The following is a 15,319-nucleotide window of genomic DNA, read 5'->3' as shown; positions in this document are numbered from 1 at the left end:
TGATGTCGAGGGATGATACTACTAAAGCAGCCTGTAGGTATGTACATCAGCCTCCCTCTGCAGATGCTCCATTTCCAACCTAGTTAGTCTTCCTGCCGTCTTCAGATACTCTCCTGCTTTTCTTCGGAGACTTATCTAGGCAATCCGTGGCAGAACCTTCTCTACCCTTATCTCATAAGAACGGCATGTTTATCCATTTAATGACAGTTTGTTGAGCCAAGCATAGTTCTGTGTTGTGTGAGCAAGACAAGCAAGGCTTCTGCTCCAGATGAGCTCTAGAGGAAGCAAGAGAGAAGCATACAAATCGCAAATGTTTGCATAGTACTTGCTTAGGTCAGGCACTGCTCTAACTGTTATAAATTATTTATATAAATTAATGTGCTTAGAGGCCCGAGGGTTGGTTTAGTGGGAAGCGTGCTTGCTCTGCAAGCATCAGGACCAGTGTTTAGATTCCAGAGCCCAGATAACAAGCTGGGCATAGCTACATCCACTAGTTTGGCCTATGGGTGAGCTCCAGGTTTAGTATGAGATCCTTATCCAACGAATAAGGTCAGGGGAGAGACGACGAAGATATCATTCACCTCTGGTTTCCATGAACTCATGCACCGTATGCACTGTCATGAATATACACACAGAGACAATTTTAATCCCCACAACAACAACCCAGTGAGATAAATTCACTGATGTTCCTATCATTTAGTTGTGAATTTTTTTATTTTTTTATGTGTGTGGGTGTTTTGACTGTATGTATGTATGTATGTCTCTTCACCACATGCACACAGTACCTGTGAAGGTCAGACAAAAGAAGGCATTGGATCCCCTAGAACTGGAGCTACAGGCAATTGTGATCTGTTATATAAATGCTAAGAAGTGAACAGAAGTTCTCTGGAAGAGTAGTCAGTGCTCTTAACCATTGAGTAATTTTTATTTTTAATGTTGAACAAAAAGCCAAGTCTGATGATGCAGGCCTTTTATCCTAGCACTCAGGAGGCAGAGGCAGACAGATTTCTGTGAGTTTGAGGCTAACCTGGTCTACAGAGTGAGTTCCAGGACAGCCAAGGCTTCACAGAGAAACCTTATCTTGAAAAACAAAACAAAAAAAAAAAAGGTGAAAAAATATTTCTGGATATATTTCGTGAAAGTTACACGAAACTCAAAATCTTGAGTCCATAAGTTAGGTTTTATTGAAACTCATCTGCACTAATTAATTTCGTGGGCTGCTTTCCTTTTAGGGTTATTACTGTATTACTATATTACTATGTTATATTTATATATATATATGTATATGTATATATGTATATATATGTATATATGTATATATATATATATTATTACTATATTACTACACGCTTATTAACACTTTCCAAAACTAAATAGCTATCACTAAGCCCTTGCAGAAAGTTTGCCTGGGTCCGGTTTAAACCATTGTATTATCCTGTCTCAAAAACAAAACAACAACAACAAAATGGCTAGTATCAGAGTCACAGGTGGCATGGAGGTACTGAAACAGGTAATAAACTGGAGGGGGTGTTAAAGGGTGAGGCACTTTCTAAAGAATGTTGGCGGTGGAACATTCAGAAAAATTCACATGCAAGCTGAGAACTGAGTGGGGACTTTGAGGGGAAGAGTGTTGCAGGTTTCCCAAGGGCAGAGTCATTGAAGCTGGAATAAAGACAAGTATTTGCTTGTGTAATGAATGAGTGTGGAAAGCAATGGACTTGAAGAGGACGGGTGATTGTGAAAGAAAAGTCTTTATAGATTTTACCATAGAGGCCCGAATCCCTGCTGTGGGGGAGTGGCTTATAGGGGAATAGAGGGTGCCACAATGGCTTTGTGCAGAGTAAGGATGGTGCCAGCGTCTGATGGGCGGGAGTATGTTGGTGAAGGCAGGGGACCTCGCTGGGAAGACGAAGAGAGACCAGGTCTTACTCCAGATCATTAAAGATTTTAAACCCCTATGTAAGGCTTATTATCTCCCTGGCCCTAGCTGAAGCAGGGGGTGCCGGGAAATGGGAGGCGAGGGTGGGAAGGGGCAAGGGTGCTGGCACTGGCTGGGAGGCGGGCCTGGCTGCGGAGCGGAGAGACCCGAGCACCGAGCGGAAACGCTCCTCGGGCTGCTGGAGGAGCCCCCGCCTCTCAGTAGGCTGTCCCCGCCTCCTCCAGTCCCTCCACTCCCCAAACCCAGGAAGGCCGTGCAGGTTTCGAGCTGTGCTTTCGCTTTCCCTTCCCGCTGCCCACCCCAGGCTCCTCGTGCGGCACTCAGCCCCCGGCTCTGGTCATGGCCACACTGAGGGTCCATCCCGAAGCTCAAGCCAAGGTGAGCGTTGTGGGTTCGAGTGGGGAGGAGAAGCTTTAGAGAGGCGTGGCTCAGAGCGGACCAGAGCTCTGGGGAGCTCCGTCCCTAGCCCCCCCCCCCCACTTGAGTCGGGGTGGGGGGTTTCTGCTCCCTAGCCTACTGCCAGAAGCACCTGATCCCCTGGGAGTAGGTGAGGCGGCTGTGGTCCAGTGGGGTGAAATGAAGCCTAGAGCTAGTGTGAAGTCGGCTGGCTTGGGGCCAGGGCTACACACAGAGACCTGGAGAGGGACTTGCCCTTGCCACTTAAGACTTTCCCTCAGAAAGGGCACACAACTGCACTCTCTCTGCCCATTGTCTGAGGATTTTGTTTGGTTTGAGACAGGGTCTCTCTATTAAGTAGCTCTGGCTTTCCTAAAACTGGATATGTAGATCAGGCTGGCCTTGAACTCACAGAGTAACACCTCTCTGTACTTCTGGAGTGCTGGGAGTAGAGACCTGTGGTACCACGCCAGGCCAGAGGGCTTTCTTGCACAACCCTGGTGACCCCAGGAATGTTATCTCCAAATTCAGCCCCCTTGGGGATCTACTGAACTCTGCCCCAGATTCAGGTGTGCTGAACACAACCATACCACATCGGCCACCCTATATAGGGACCCATCTGGCTTTCTTTAGGTGTGGCCTTAGAGGGCTCCACTCCTCTATTCCCTAGGTCAGGTCCTACACCTAAAGGGAACTGTCCTCAAAAGAGCTGGCCTTAAAGCTAGGTTTCTGAAGGGTTGCCTGCCTGTACCCTACAGGTGGATGTGTTTCGTGAAGACCTGTGTAGTAAGGTAAGACCTACCTCATCGGGAACCCCACCTCTATCCAGCTCCTTCCCTCTCTGGACAACGTGAGCCCTTACTTCATAGCCTTGGAAAGGGTGTTTGCATCTGACCCTATCCTCCTCCACTGCCTTACATAGACAGAGAACCTGCTTGGGAGCTATTTTCCCAAGAAGATCTCAGAGTTGGATGCATTCTTAAAGGTACAGGGCCCCCCTGCAAGGACTCAAGAGGAGCCTGGGGTGGGGGTGGGGTGAGATGAGAGAAACACCCTCATCTCCAGCCCTACCACTAGGAGCCAGCTCTCAATGAAGCCAACCTGAGCAATCTGAAGGCGCCATTGGACATCCCAATACCTGATCCAGTCAAGGAGAAAGAGAAGGAGGAGCGGAAGAAGCAACAGGAGGCAAGCCGGGAGACCTGGAAGGTGGGCCAGCCACAGAGAAAATCAGCCTCAGTCATGTCTTTTCCCTACAGAAGGAAGAGAAGGATGAAAAGAAGAAAGGGGACGAAGACGACAAAGGTACTTGAAACCAATGTACTGGGAAGACACTGGTGTCTCAGTTTCTAAGCTGTGTTCTACTTTCCCCTTTTCAAACCTCGCACGCCCAATTCTTCACTGACCCACTGCATGCTCTCCAGGTCCTCCCTGTGGCCCAGTGAACTGCAATGAGAAGATTGTGGTCCTCCTGCAACGCCTAAAACCCGAGATCAAGGATGTCATTGAGCAACTCAATCTGGTGAGCTCTTCTGCCTTTATCTCTGCTTCAGGCATTGTCCTCTTGGTCCCTGCCAGTTATCTCATGGCAAAGCAGGTGGCCCAGGCTGGGGCTCAACATGGACCTGGCATCCTTCCATCCACTTGTGGGCAGACAAGGGAAGACTAGGAACCTGGGAATTGGGGTTTGTATACAGAGGGAATGTGGTGATAAAGCCACGATGCATTCCTTTGCTCCAAGGTCACTACCTGGTTGCAGCTACAGATACCTCGGATAGAAGATGGGAATAATTTTGGCGTGGCAGTCCAGGTACGAGCACTGCCCCCTCAGTCCACAACCCTCCTGTGCAGCCAGTCCATGCTTCCTCCCAACTCTCCACTTTCTTTCTCAGGAAAAGGTGTTTGAGCTGATGACCAGCCTTCATACCAAGCTGGAAGGCTTCCACACGCAGATCTCTAAGTGAGTTGCCTCCCCGCTATGCCCCAGCACACTGCTTTGGTGACAGGCCTGGGCGCCCACCTTCTCCTCCCACTCTCTACAGACTACTTCCGCTTCCCACAGGTACTTCTCCGAGAGGGGCGACGCAGTGGCCAAAGCAGCCAAGCAGCCCCACGTGGTAGGTGAGGCCCACGTCAGGCTGCACCAGGGAAGACAGATTTCAAGGCAGGACTAACTCTTGAGTTTCTGCAGGGTGATTATCGGCAGCTGGTGCATGAGCTGGACGAGGCAGAGTACCAGGAGATCCGTCTGATGGTCATGGAGATCCGTAATGCTTATGTGAGGACGGGAGAGGAGGGCAGGGGTGGACAGAAGCCCCTTCCCCAGGCTGTTCAATTTCTGACCAAACAGACTTGGGGTGTAGGATGACAAAGAACAGCCTTTCCAAAGCTAGAAATGGGACACAGAACTACTGGAGGCCTGTGGCTGACCTCCAGTACTCTGTGATCCTATAGGCTGTGTTATATGACATCATCCTGAAGAACTTTGAGAAGCTCAAGAAGCCCCGAGGAGAAACGAAGGGAATGATCTATTGAGCCCCCCCCCCCCATTCTATGATGGGTATAGCAGAAACCTTCCTGCCCTTCACCAGGAATTCTGGACCATACCCAGTCTTCTTCCTGCTAGGGTTTCACCCTCACTCTGCCTCCCAAACACAATAAATACATAGTTGCCCACCAACCCATGTCTTTATTGTATTTGGACCATTCTGGCTTAAGCATTTCCATCTGTGGACCCACTCCATTGAGTGATTTGAGTGTTGAGCCGCTGGTTGGTCCAGTCCTGTCGAATGTCGTCAAGGTGGCAGTCAAAGTCCACAAGATGCTGGTGGGCCCGGCCCTCCAGCAGTGCACCCACCATCTGCCGTGACTCCTCCCAGTCTCTCCACATCACTCTGAAATTTAAAACATGGGTGTCAAACAATGGGGTCAGACACCGACTTAAAGATTGTGTCTGGAGAAGCCATAGTGTAGGACCAGGGACAAAGGAAGCCTCAAGTCTTAGGCTTCCAAGAGACAGAGGTAGGGGAGCACTCACAAGTTCTTGTCCTTAGGCACCCACTGAAGACCCTGGTTCTCCAGGACAATGACTGGAGGTACACGAGGCCGAGTCACCAATTTCTTATTATCCAGCTGAGTGAACAAAGGGGCGAGAGTCTTAAGGACCCTCTCCCACTCCCTCTCCACCTCCCCACTCTAAAGTCCCAGTCTCACCATAATAAGCACTGCCCTGGGGAAGAATTCTGCAATTCGCCCAGCGATTTTCAAGGCCAGAGGCCCAGGGCTGTGTAGAGGGAAGATCAGAGGGAGTGAGCAGCCAACTGAGGGCAGACCCAAGTCTCCCAGGTGTTCCTGGCAGCTGCTCTGGGAGTGTCAGGCATGCGTGATGCCTGATGCAGGATTGCTTGATGCTTCAGTGCTGTGGGAAACAGGTCTCAGAACTGCTGCTGAGAGATGAAATCTAAAGTAGACGTTGGGGAAGGTAATTTGCCTTCATCATCCAAATTAAAAGGAACAGGGCTAGAGCAATGGCTTAGTGGCTAAGAGTACTAACTACTCTTCCAGAGGACCTGGGTTCGAATTAGCACCCACATGGCCAGTTCCAGGGGAATCCAACGCCCTCTTCTGGCCTCCAGGGGCACTGCATGTACATGGTATACAAATACACAATACAGGCAAAACACAAAAATATTTAAAAAGAAAAACTATAAAGAATTTAGAGACCAGCAAAAGTGGGGCAGAAGCCCAGTGTAGGGTACTAGGGGAGGGTCAATTAATATAAAGTATGGAGCTGGGCAGTAGTAGTATACTCCTTTAATCCTGCAACTCGGGAGGCAGAGGCAGGCGAATCTATGAGTTCGAGGCCAGCCTGGTCTACAGAGTGAGTTCCAGGACAGCCAGGACTATACAGAGAAACCCCATCTTAAAAAAAAAAAAAAGAGAGAGAGAACAAAGTATGTATGAAAATGCCACAGTGGAACCAATTACTTTAAATGCTAACTTGAAACCATTTAGGCCATCCCTGGGAGCCACCATGAGGTTTGGCTGCGTCTGTCCAACTTTCTGGGGCCTGAGTCAGAAAGACAAAACTTTTTTTCTGTTACTTTTAGATGCGGGACAGAACCTAAGTGCATTTTCTGATACTTTGTGCTTCCTTATTCTTTCTCTAAAGCTTGGCTGCTTGTCTGTGATGAGTCTGACGTCTATGCTGGGCTTGTCTGGGATGAGTCTGTCCTCTGTGCTCCTTTAAAGGGTATGGATTTTTTTCCTTTCTTTCCTGTCTTCTGGAAAGTACAGCTTGCCTGCTCTGAGTCTTGTCTTTTCAACTCTAATAAAATCCTTGAGGGTTTTTTTTGAACATTTTTTTAAAACTTTTTGTTGTTGTTGTTGGGTTTTTTTTGTTTTGTTTTGTTGTTCATTTGGTTGGTTGGTTGGTTTTTTGAGACAGGGTTTCTCTGTGTAGCCCTGGCTATCCTGGAACTCACTCTGTAGACCAGGCTGGCCTCGAACTCAGAAATTCGCCTGCCTCTGCCTCTCAAGTGCTGGGATTAAAGGCGTGCGTCACCACTGCCCGGCTAAACATTTTTTAATATAATTTATTTTTATTTTATCTGCGTTGGCGTTTTGACTGCATGTATGTCTGAATGAAGGTGTTGGATCCCTGGAGCAGGAGTTACAGACAGTTGTCAGTTGCCATGGGGGTGCTGGGACTCGATCCTGGGTCCTCTGGAAGAGCAGCCAGTGCTTTTAACTGCTGAACCATCTCTCCAGCCCACCATTGAGGTTTTTTTAAATTCTTTTATTAATAAGACTAAGAACCCCCAAAAGGAGACCCCCATTCCCCCCTGTTGTCTGGCCACTCTGGTCAAAACAGACCGAGACCCATGTGACATTGCTTGCCGTCCAAGGGGCCCTCCCAGTATCTGGTTCATTGCGTATGCCCAGCTTCAAGAGGTTTCACACTGCATGTCACAGAATACCTTACAATACAGATCTGAAGCCCAAAGGGTCAGAGGTGGGCAAGGCCACCCCCGCTCCTGACTGCTTAGATATGGATATCCGTGTCCCTTTATTTAAACTTTACTCTCTCTTCAGGACCCAGAAGATGGACTTGGGAAGAGTCGCAGTGCCTCACTACATCTCTTTGTCCCTCATTCTAGCATCCCATATTAAATATTTTTTTTCTTCTTCCTGCTGTTAAAAAATACATTTAGCTGGGGCGTGGTGGATCACATAGTTGCAGCACTCAGGAGGCAAAGGCCTCTGAGTTCAAGTCCCGCCTGGTCTCCAGATCGAGTTCTGGGAAAGCCAGAGCTACACAAAGAAACCCTGCCTCAAAAAACAAGATAATTTTTAAAAATATTTTACTATAATAAGACCTCTGAAATTAAAAACCGGAGATAACTTCGATGTTTACTGCAGTAAGTAAGTTACAGTTTGTCCATATTCATACTGTACAGCTGTTAGGATGAGGTAGATCCTGAGATGGAAAGACATCAAATGTATTGAGTGCAGAGAGGGAAGCAAATCACAGTAGTTCGAACTTAACCCACATCGGAAGCATTTGGTCTGTAGAGTATATGTATATGATATATATTTTTTAAAGTTGCTTTTAAGTTACTGGTCACACTTCCTCAGTTCTTACAGTACCTGAAATGCAACTCAGTTTTTCTGTCCCTCCCTCCCCCACTGCAGCTCCTTCAGGGCAGGACTCTGTCATACTCATCTCTGATACCTCCTCACTCTTGTACTCTGTATAAAACCTGGCGTACAGCCCTGCTGCCAAACACTTGATTAAAAAAATAAAGGTAAAAGGAACGACGTTGGTCCGTCTGCATCTCACCCACAACTGTTACAATCATCTCTCTTCCCACCCCTAGCTACCCAACTCACTCACCTCTGGTCATCCAAAACCGCATTGGCATGGTAGTACCCAGCTACCACCAGACCGGCCTGCGCGCCCCACACATCCACCTGTCCGGAGAAAGTAACTAAATCATGCCTCTGGCTCTATTGGTGCGCACCATGGTCAACGGGCTGCGCAAGCATTTAAGGCTGAGGGTCCTAAAGGGGTTGGTGGGGTGAAGAGGGACGAGGGGCGGGGTTTCTCGATGCCGCAACCTGGTTGAGCGCGACCTCCAGCATGACGGACAAGGCCAGATGGCTGTGAAAGAGGGGCACACAGTCGGTGAGGCAGAGGCATTCTCCGGACCGCGTCGCGGGAGCCAGCAACAACCCGTTGACTGCAGCGTGTGGGTACCTAGAGGCGTGCAGACACATCTTCCCGTAGGCTCGGGCGGAGATCTCCACCTCCCCCATAGCGATCGGGGCCTGCCGGCACGCCGAAACCCAAACAGTGAAGCTCCCTGACCACCAGAGGCGAGCGTGGCCTCGCCCTGTGCCTCCTTTCTCACTTGAGTGTAAGATGCCCCTGACACCAGGCGACCTCTTTCTGCAGCCTGGCCCTAGCAGTGTACAACTCGGTCCAACTGCAACCAGAGGCACCGAGCTCCTCCCCTTCTAATCACTCCCCTCACTAACCACTCACGGGCAGGCGCACTGGCTCGCAGGCCAGCTCTGGGTTATACCCTAACCAAGAGTCCTGCCTCTGCGGTGCTCTCTGATAGGTTGTGACATTCTTATTTTGCCCAATCTAAAATGTAAAAAATAGTCTTGCCTTGGCCTGAAGCAAATTGGAAGAAAGCGTTAGGGCAAAGGAAACAAGGAGGAAGAGTTTGAGGGAAAGAGGACACACAATGTCTCAGCCCGGGCAGGTCTCAAACTCACGGAGATTTCTGCCTCTGAAGTTGAAAGCCTTCAATTTACAGACCCTGTGCCACCACACCCAGTTCTGACTTGTGCGGGTTATTGCCAGTTGGCTTCGCCTGTTTATCTGCTCTGCCTGCCCCTACAGGCTTCGGGCAAAGACTGCTAGGTGAAGGACTGACTCCTAGCTGGGTGTTCCAGGAAAACTTGGCAACAACGCTGTCACTTTGTCCCTACTATAGAACGAACGCGTGAATAGATCTGCACCATAGATAAGGAGCCTAATCTTCCCAACTGCAAGCTCAGACCTTTGGCTTCCTTATTGTAGTGCTGCACCTTTAATGCCAAGTTCAAGTCCCTTTACGGATTAAATATGAGCACTGAATTCCAAACCGTCAAACTGATAAGAATGCAAAATATTCATTTTTAAAAACAGGGTAAGAGCCTTACTTTAAAAGCCCCTGGGAGGGGCTGGAGAGATGGCTCAGCGGTTAAGAGCACTGACTGCTCTTCCAGAGGTCCTGAGTTCAATTCCCAGCAACCACATGGTGGCTCACAACATCTGTAATAGGATCTGATGCCCTCTTCTGGTGTCTCTGAAGACAGCTACGGTGTACGCATACAAGTAAAATAAATAAATCTTAATAAAATAAAAGCCCCTTGGAGTCTCTAATGGGCCACACAGTGGAGGACCATTGTCTCCACCACCTTCTCAGAAGTGAACCCTAAACTTGTAATCCTACTACTGAGGATGAGGCAGGAGGTTCAAAAGTTCAAAGTTAGCCCAACCTTATCAAAAGATGGCTCAAAACCAAGGCTGGAGAGATGACTCTGCAGTCAAGAGCCAATTTCTGTTACCAGTGCCCTATCAGGTGGCTCACAACCACCAGTGAACTCAGTTTCAGGGGAGCCAGAACCCTTATTCAGGCCTTTATGGGCCCCAGCGTACATGTGGCATATATACACTCAAAGACACATACACAGATATTAAAGACAAAACAGAAATCCCAACAGATGTATAGACAGAAACCGACTGGGAGAGTGGTCGAGAGATAAAAGGCCAATCCCACCCCCAGTACTGTCCAGTAGATGGTGCTATGTTTCAGTTGGATGCCTTTTAAAGACCTTTCCTCTCTGGCAGCACTGAGGAATCTCAGGGAAACCTCAAGCTGACTCTCAGCTCAACTGTTTCTTCTGCATAGCCACAAAGCCTGACTCGCCCAAGGGCTTTACCCCAAACCTCCACTACGAAGCCCTCATGAGATCAGATTAAAATACCCTTGTCATATTATAAAATATGAATTACCTGCATGGTTGACAGGGCATGCAAACTTCTACCCTGCTCCTTTTGTTTTTTTGTTTTTCGAGACAGGGTTTCTCTGTATAGCCCTGGCTGTCCCGGAACTCACTCTGTAGACCAGGCTGGCCTTGAACTCACAAATCCTCCTGCTTCTGCCTCCCAAGTGCTGGGATTAAAGGGGTGCGCCATCACTGTCTGGCTTTTTTTTCTAATTTTTAAGAGTCCTAGCTGGCCCCCAACTTGCTATGTAAACCAGGGTAGCCTTGAACGCAGAGAACCACTTACTTAACAAGTGCTGAGAGTAAAGGTGTGCATTACTGTGGCCTGCTCTACCCTGTTCTTTAGAAGGATCTGTGAAAAACACAATGGGCCTCCAGCCCATCCTCGACTTCCTGCAACTCTCTTCCACTTTTTTTTTAATTTTATTTTATGTGATGAGTGTTTTGCTTACATCTATACCTGTACATATCTGGTGTTTGTAAAGGTCAGAAGAGGGTGTCCAGATCCCCTGGAACTGGAGTTACAGTCAGTTATTAGTCATCTTGTGGGTGCTGGGAATTGAGCCCGGGTCCTCTGGAAGAATAGCTGGTGCTCTTAACTTGTGAGCCATCCCTCCGGCCAACCTCTCCCACTTCCATTACCATATTCACCTTCCTTTTGGCATATAGACACCAGAGGGTCTCAATAAAAGCTCTCTCAATGAACAACACAGGTAATATACATAAAGTATAAATCGTTTATTTTCCTTCTAATCCTTAGTTCAGTACATAGATGGCTTTTCTTCACCCTTTGGGTTGACAATTTTCTCTAGGTTGCTGCTGATGATGTGGTAAAGCTCAGCCTGGAGGAAGGCCAGAAGGATAGAGTCAGGTTCCTGGCTTCCCACACCCTTGCACCCACCTCCCTCAGGAGCTTACCCCATACTCACATAGAAGGCCCTCAGGTCCAGCACTATGGCCCTAAGCGCCCCATAGGCTGCTTCATCTCGCTCATGCACCAAGGCCCGGTAATCCATCTGGGAAATAGGAGGCAAACTGAGTCAGCACCATGGGAGGTCCAGACTCTGATTTTGTTTTCTCATACACAGAAGAGATTAGTTAACTGGAAGTTTAGCCCCATCTTAGCACTAATACACACAGAATTAAGTAAAGAAAAGGGTCAGGGATATGGAAGCCCTAGTCAATTTTGCTTTTTGGAATAGTATTTTTCCACATTGTCAAAAAGCAGGACCAGGCCCTCTCCACCCCGCCAACCTCAATCCCACTCCCGGCCAGCCTCAACTAAAGGGCTGACAGATGGTGCACTTACTACATGTGTGTCCTTGGAGGCCTTGGCTACAGCATCCCCACGTTCTGAGAAGTACCTGTGAGAAATAAGGCATGTGTGTGTGAATGGAGACGGACAGTCACACACCTCCCACCCACCCCGTCTCCCATCATTCTGAAAGAACTGCCTAGCTTGGAGAATCCTACAGACTGTCCCTGTAGGGTCCCTGTGGTCCTGCCGCTGCTCTCACTTGGAAATGGTTGTCTGGAAAGCTTCTACTTTGGTCTTGACAGCATTCACTCTCTCCAGCACCTTCTCCTGCAGAGATGTGAGAAGCAAAGACAATATACTTCATCTCCCCCTTTCCGGTTTCTCCTTCCTCCTACCTCCTGGTTTCCATCCCTCCCTCTTAAGTCTCTTCCCACTCTGTTTTCAGTCACCAATTCTTACCTGAATTGCCACCCCAAAATCATTTCCATCCTCAATCTTGGGGATCAGGTGCTGGATCCATGTGATCACCTACGTTAAGAGGAGCACTCACTCAACACGCCTAATAGACTCCTAATATGATACTTCTTTTCTTAAAATTTCTTTAAGAAAATTATTTTTTATTATTTTATTTGTTTTACATTTGTATTTTTAAAAATAGTATCCTTTTATGGGTATTTTGGCTGTATGTATGTCTATGTACCATGTGCATGACTGGTGGCCACGTGGGCCAGAAAAGGGTATTGGATTTCCTGGAAACTGGGGTCACAGATGGTTGTGAGCCGCTATGTGGGTGCTGGGAATCAAAAGTGGGTCCTCTAGAAAAGCAGCCAGTGCTCTTAAACCTCTGAGGCATCTCTCCCTTCCAAAACAAGGTGGAGGACTCTGTTTGTTTGTTGATACAGGGTCTCTCTTTGTAGTCCTGGCTGTCTTGGAGCTCATATATAGACAAGACTGGCCTTGACATCACAGAGACCCTTTCTGCCTCTGCTTCCCTATTATGCTAGTCTGAATAACAGCTATGTCTGACTGAACACTTATGTGCTAGGTGTCCTACTATAAACTACTGGTCTCATGTAATCATTGGCCGCACTTCAAAGCCTATAGTCTTACTGTATTGATTTAACATAGGAAACAGCTAAGTCACAGAATACCTAAGAGAGCTAGATAAATGACAGAATCAGGATCTGAATCTAGTTTCTTTCTAGGGCTCATGCTTATAAACCAACTCACTGCATGACACATCACCTAGTCTGTGTACCTAATACGATAGGTTCTGAGGTTAGAGGTGACTATAACTCAGTCTCTCGTTTTAGAGCTATCATTCTGATACCACACAGAGGTCAAACAAAACAGCAAGAACAAAGGCTATCTAAACCCAAAGGGAGATGACAGGGGTAAAATGCTTGCTGTGCTTACACACATACATGAGGACTTGAACTCCAATTCCTAGCACACCCACAGTGGAGTACACTATAACCCCAGTGCTTGGGGGCAGATTCTAGGAGGCTCCCTGGACATCCAGTATGGACAAAACAGCAAGTTCAATGAGACAGTGCTCCTCTTAATCCCCAACCCTCACCCCCCAAAAAACCCTGATGTTCACCTCTAGCCTGGTCTTTGAGCATACATGCAATGGAAAACATACCTGCCCATGCCTGTGTGCACACATGACACACATATACACAATTAAAAAGCATATATATAAATCCAAGACATAAAAGCCAGTTTTCTTACTAAAGATTAGGTCTCTGGGTTAAAGACCTGCATCTCTGACTTGACCACAGCTCTGCTGTGCTTTTCTCCCCACCTCCTCCAGGTCCCAGGCTTACCAGAATGCACTTCTCTTTGAGAGTCCAGACTTCTGGCTTAACCAAAGCAAGCAGGGCCAGAAGCTTCTCATTCCCAGGGAGGAAGCCACATTTAGGGACTAAGAAAAAGATGGGAGTGGGGACTTTTTGTTACCCACATCACTGCACCAGCCTCCCTCCTCATCACCCAGGTCTCCATTACCTTCTTTCTTCTCCTGCTTGTCTGTTTCCATCTAAGGCAAAATGGGGAAGGCAGCTTTAGAACATTCATGGAGGTTACAGTGGTGTCACTACCACTGGTTTACAGTTCAGGCTCTGCACAATGAACACCTTACCTCATCATCCTTGGGAGGGGGATCTGGGATAGGGATGTCCAGAGGAGCCCGGAGGGAGGAGAGGTCAGCCACATTGAGGGAATCCTCCTGTAGAATTTACTCTCAGACACTGCCCGGCCTCCTCCCTTCACCAGTCACAGTCCATATCTCTCTCCCAACCCATGCTCAAGCTTTATACCAGCCCCACTAAGTTCCCAGCGTAGTGATACCCCTGTCAGATGGGTGGTGAGGGGTGCCAGGAGATGGAGCAGAGGGTTCTATACTACTCACTTGCAAGAGCTGACTCAGGGATATGATTTTCCGTGGCAAGAAAGTGCAGAGGAAGTCATCAGCCTACAAGTTACATTACAAAGAATAATCATGCAAGATGTCTTTGAGATGGATGAGAAGTTGGCCCCTGGAAATTACTGAGCCCAGGACTCACGTATGAGGAAACCCTAGTCCTGGAAATAAAGGGACTTGCTCAATCTCATGGAGGACAGAAGTAGGGCTATGGGGGTTTTCCCTTTGGGCGCCATCTTTACCTCTCCATCCAAGGGTGGGGGAGTGGCAAAAGCAGTTTAGAGTTCTAAGAGTGATCAGATTACAAAGTAGAAACAAATCATTCCAGTTCACCTTGAGTAAGCATGAAGGTTCGAGACACCAAAATTAGGGTGAACTGGTGGGTTACTCAGAGTACTGCACTGAGACTCTGGGTTAAATTGCTTGAATTCAGAGACTTACCTCCTGGAAAAGGTTTTGTCTGAAGACATCCACCTGCACAGACAGCAGTAGCCAGATGCTGGTTAGGGGTTTAGGTTTAAAGAATAAGGGCCCACTCCCAACCTGGGTGCCCTCCAACTGTAGCTCAAGCCTGTCCCACAAAGCTAGTTTTCCCCCTGGAGGACCCTGCTCAGTGCACAGATTGGCTAGAGGACACGGAACTGGCAATCCCCGAGCAGAAGTGAAAGAAAGCTCTAAAGAAAGAGAGGCCGAAGGAGTTCGCTCGCAAGGCCTTGGTGCCCGGGAGCATCGAGCTTTATCTCCGTTAGGACTTCTCACCCCTTCATGGCTTCGGTTCCCATTTACCTGTTTACGAGCTTCTCCACTCAAGCGAACCCCACAAGGCTTGGCCATGCTTCCCCAGTTGCCAGCACTCGAGTCTGGGCTCGCAGCCCCAGCTTTCGCTTTCACTCTCCAGGCCCAGACCCACCCCCCTCAGTCACGCCCCCTCTCTTTTTTCCCCTCCTCCTGGCAGGCCACCAACAGTGAGTAGTACCCCTTCAGCCATTCCCAGCTAGTTGCCACTAGGAAGGGCGGTGTTGGCTTGATCACCAGGGGTTGTCCAAGGGAGGGGCTAGGAAAGCGTGGGACGGAGACTCAAACAGAGGCTGCCTCTAGAGAAGGGCGGAGCTTATGGCAAGGACCGTCCAGGGGAAGTGCTGGACTGAGAGAGGGTGGGACAATAGGAAAGGGGGTACCCAGAGGTGGGGTTCCATGAGGTTTGAGGAGGGGACTGAGTAGGATCTGAGAGAGTAGG

General features: G+C 48.4%; 3 protein-coding genes across 3 annotated transcripts; 1 reads left to right on the top strand and 2 right to left on the bottom strand.

Moving 5' to 3' along the window:
* The first annotated feature begins 2,138 nt into the window (after window positions 1-2,138).
* On the top strand, window positions 2,139-5,015 carry Psme1 (proteasome activator subunit 1). Its single transcript, XM_028787343.1, has 11 exons — window positions 2,139-2,317; window positions 3,094-3,126; window positions 3,258-3,320; window positions 3,413-3,523; window positions 3,595-3,640; window positions 3,760-3,857; window positions 4,077-4,145; window positions 4,228-4,295; window positions 4,398-4,452; window positions 4,527-4,613; window positions 4,790-5,015. The coding sequence occupies exons 1-11, from the start codon at window positions 2,279-2,281 to the stop codon at window positions 4,868-4,870; spliced, it is 750 nt and encodes a 249-aa protein (XP_028643176.1). The 5' UTR covers window positions 2,139-2,278; the 3' UTR covers window positions 4,871-5,015.
* Emc9 (ER membrane protein complex subunit 9) lies at window positions 5,005-8,846 on the bottom strand. The gene is made up of 5 exons (XM_028787415.1): window positions 8,456-8,846; window positions 8,232-8,308; window positions 5,549-5,618; window positions 5,373-5,467; window positions 5,005-5,229 (listed from the first exon to the last, which is right to left on the bottom strand). The coding sequence occupies exons 1-5, from the start codon at window positions 8,651-8,653 to the stop codon at window positions 5,049-5,051; spliced, it is 621 nt and encodes a 206-aa protein (XP_028643248.1). The 5' UTR covers window positions 8,654-8,846; the 3' UTR covers window positions 5,005-5,048.
* A 2,270-nt stretch (window positions 8,847-11,116) lies between these two features.
* Psme2 (proteasome activator subunit 2) lies at window positions 11,117-15,041 on the bottom strand. The gene is made up of 11 exons (XM_028787362.1): window positions 14,869-15,041; window positions 14,524-14,556; window positions 14,071-14,133; window positions 13,801-13,887; window positions 13,668-13,698; window positions 13,487-13,584; window positions 12,117-12,185; window positions 11,917-11,984; window positions 11,709-11,763; window positions 11,329-11,415; window positions 11,117-11,241 (listed from the first exon to the last, which is right to left on the bottom strand). Exons 1-11 carry the CDS (start codon window positions 14,914-14,916, stop codon window positions 11,161-11,163), a joined length of 720 nt encoding a protein of 239 aa, XP_028643195.1. The 5' UTR covers window positions 14,917-15,041; the 3' UTR covers window positions 11,117-11,160.
* Window positions 15,042-15,319: the final 278 nt, after the last annotated feature.

Source organism: Grammomys surdaster, unplaced genomic scaffold (genome assembly GCF_004785775.1).
Source record: "Grammomys surdaster isolate TR1022 unplaced genomic scaffold, NIH_TR_1.0 125630, whole genome shotgun sequence".
Lineage (NCBI taxonomy): Eukaryota > Metazoa > Chordata > Mammalia > Rodentia > Muridae > Grammomys > Grammomys surdaster.
The sequence above is the reverse complement of the archived record's forward strand: the minus strand, read 5'-3'. Positions and strand labels throughout refer to the sequence as shown.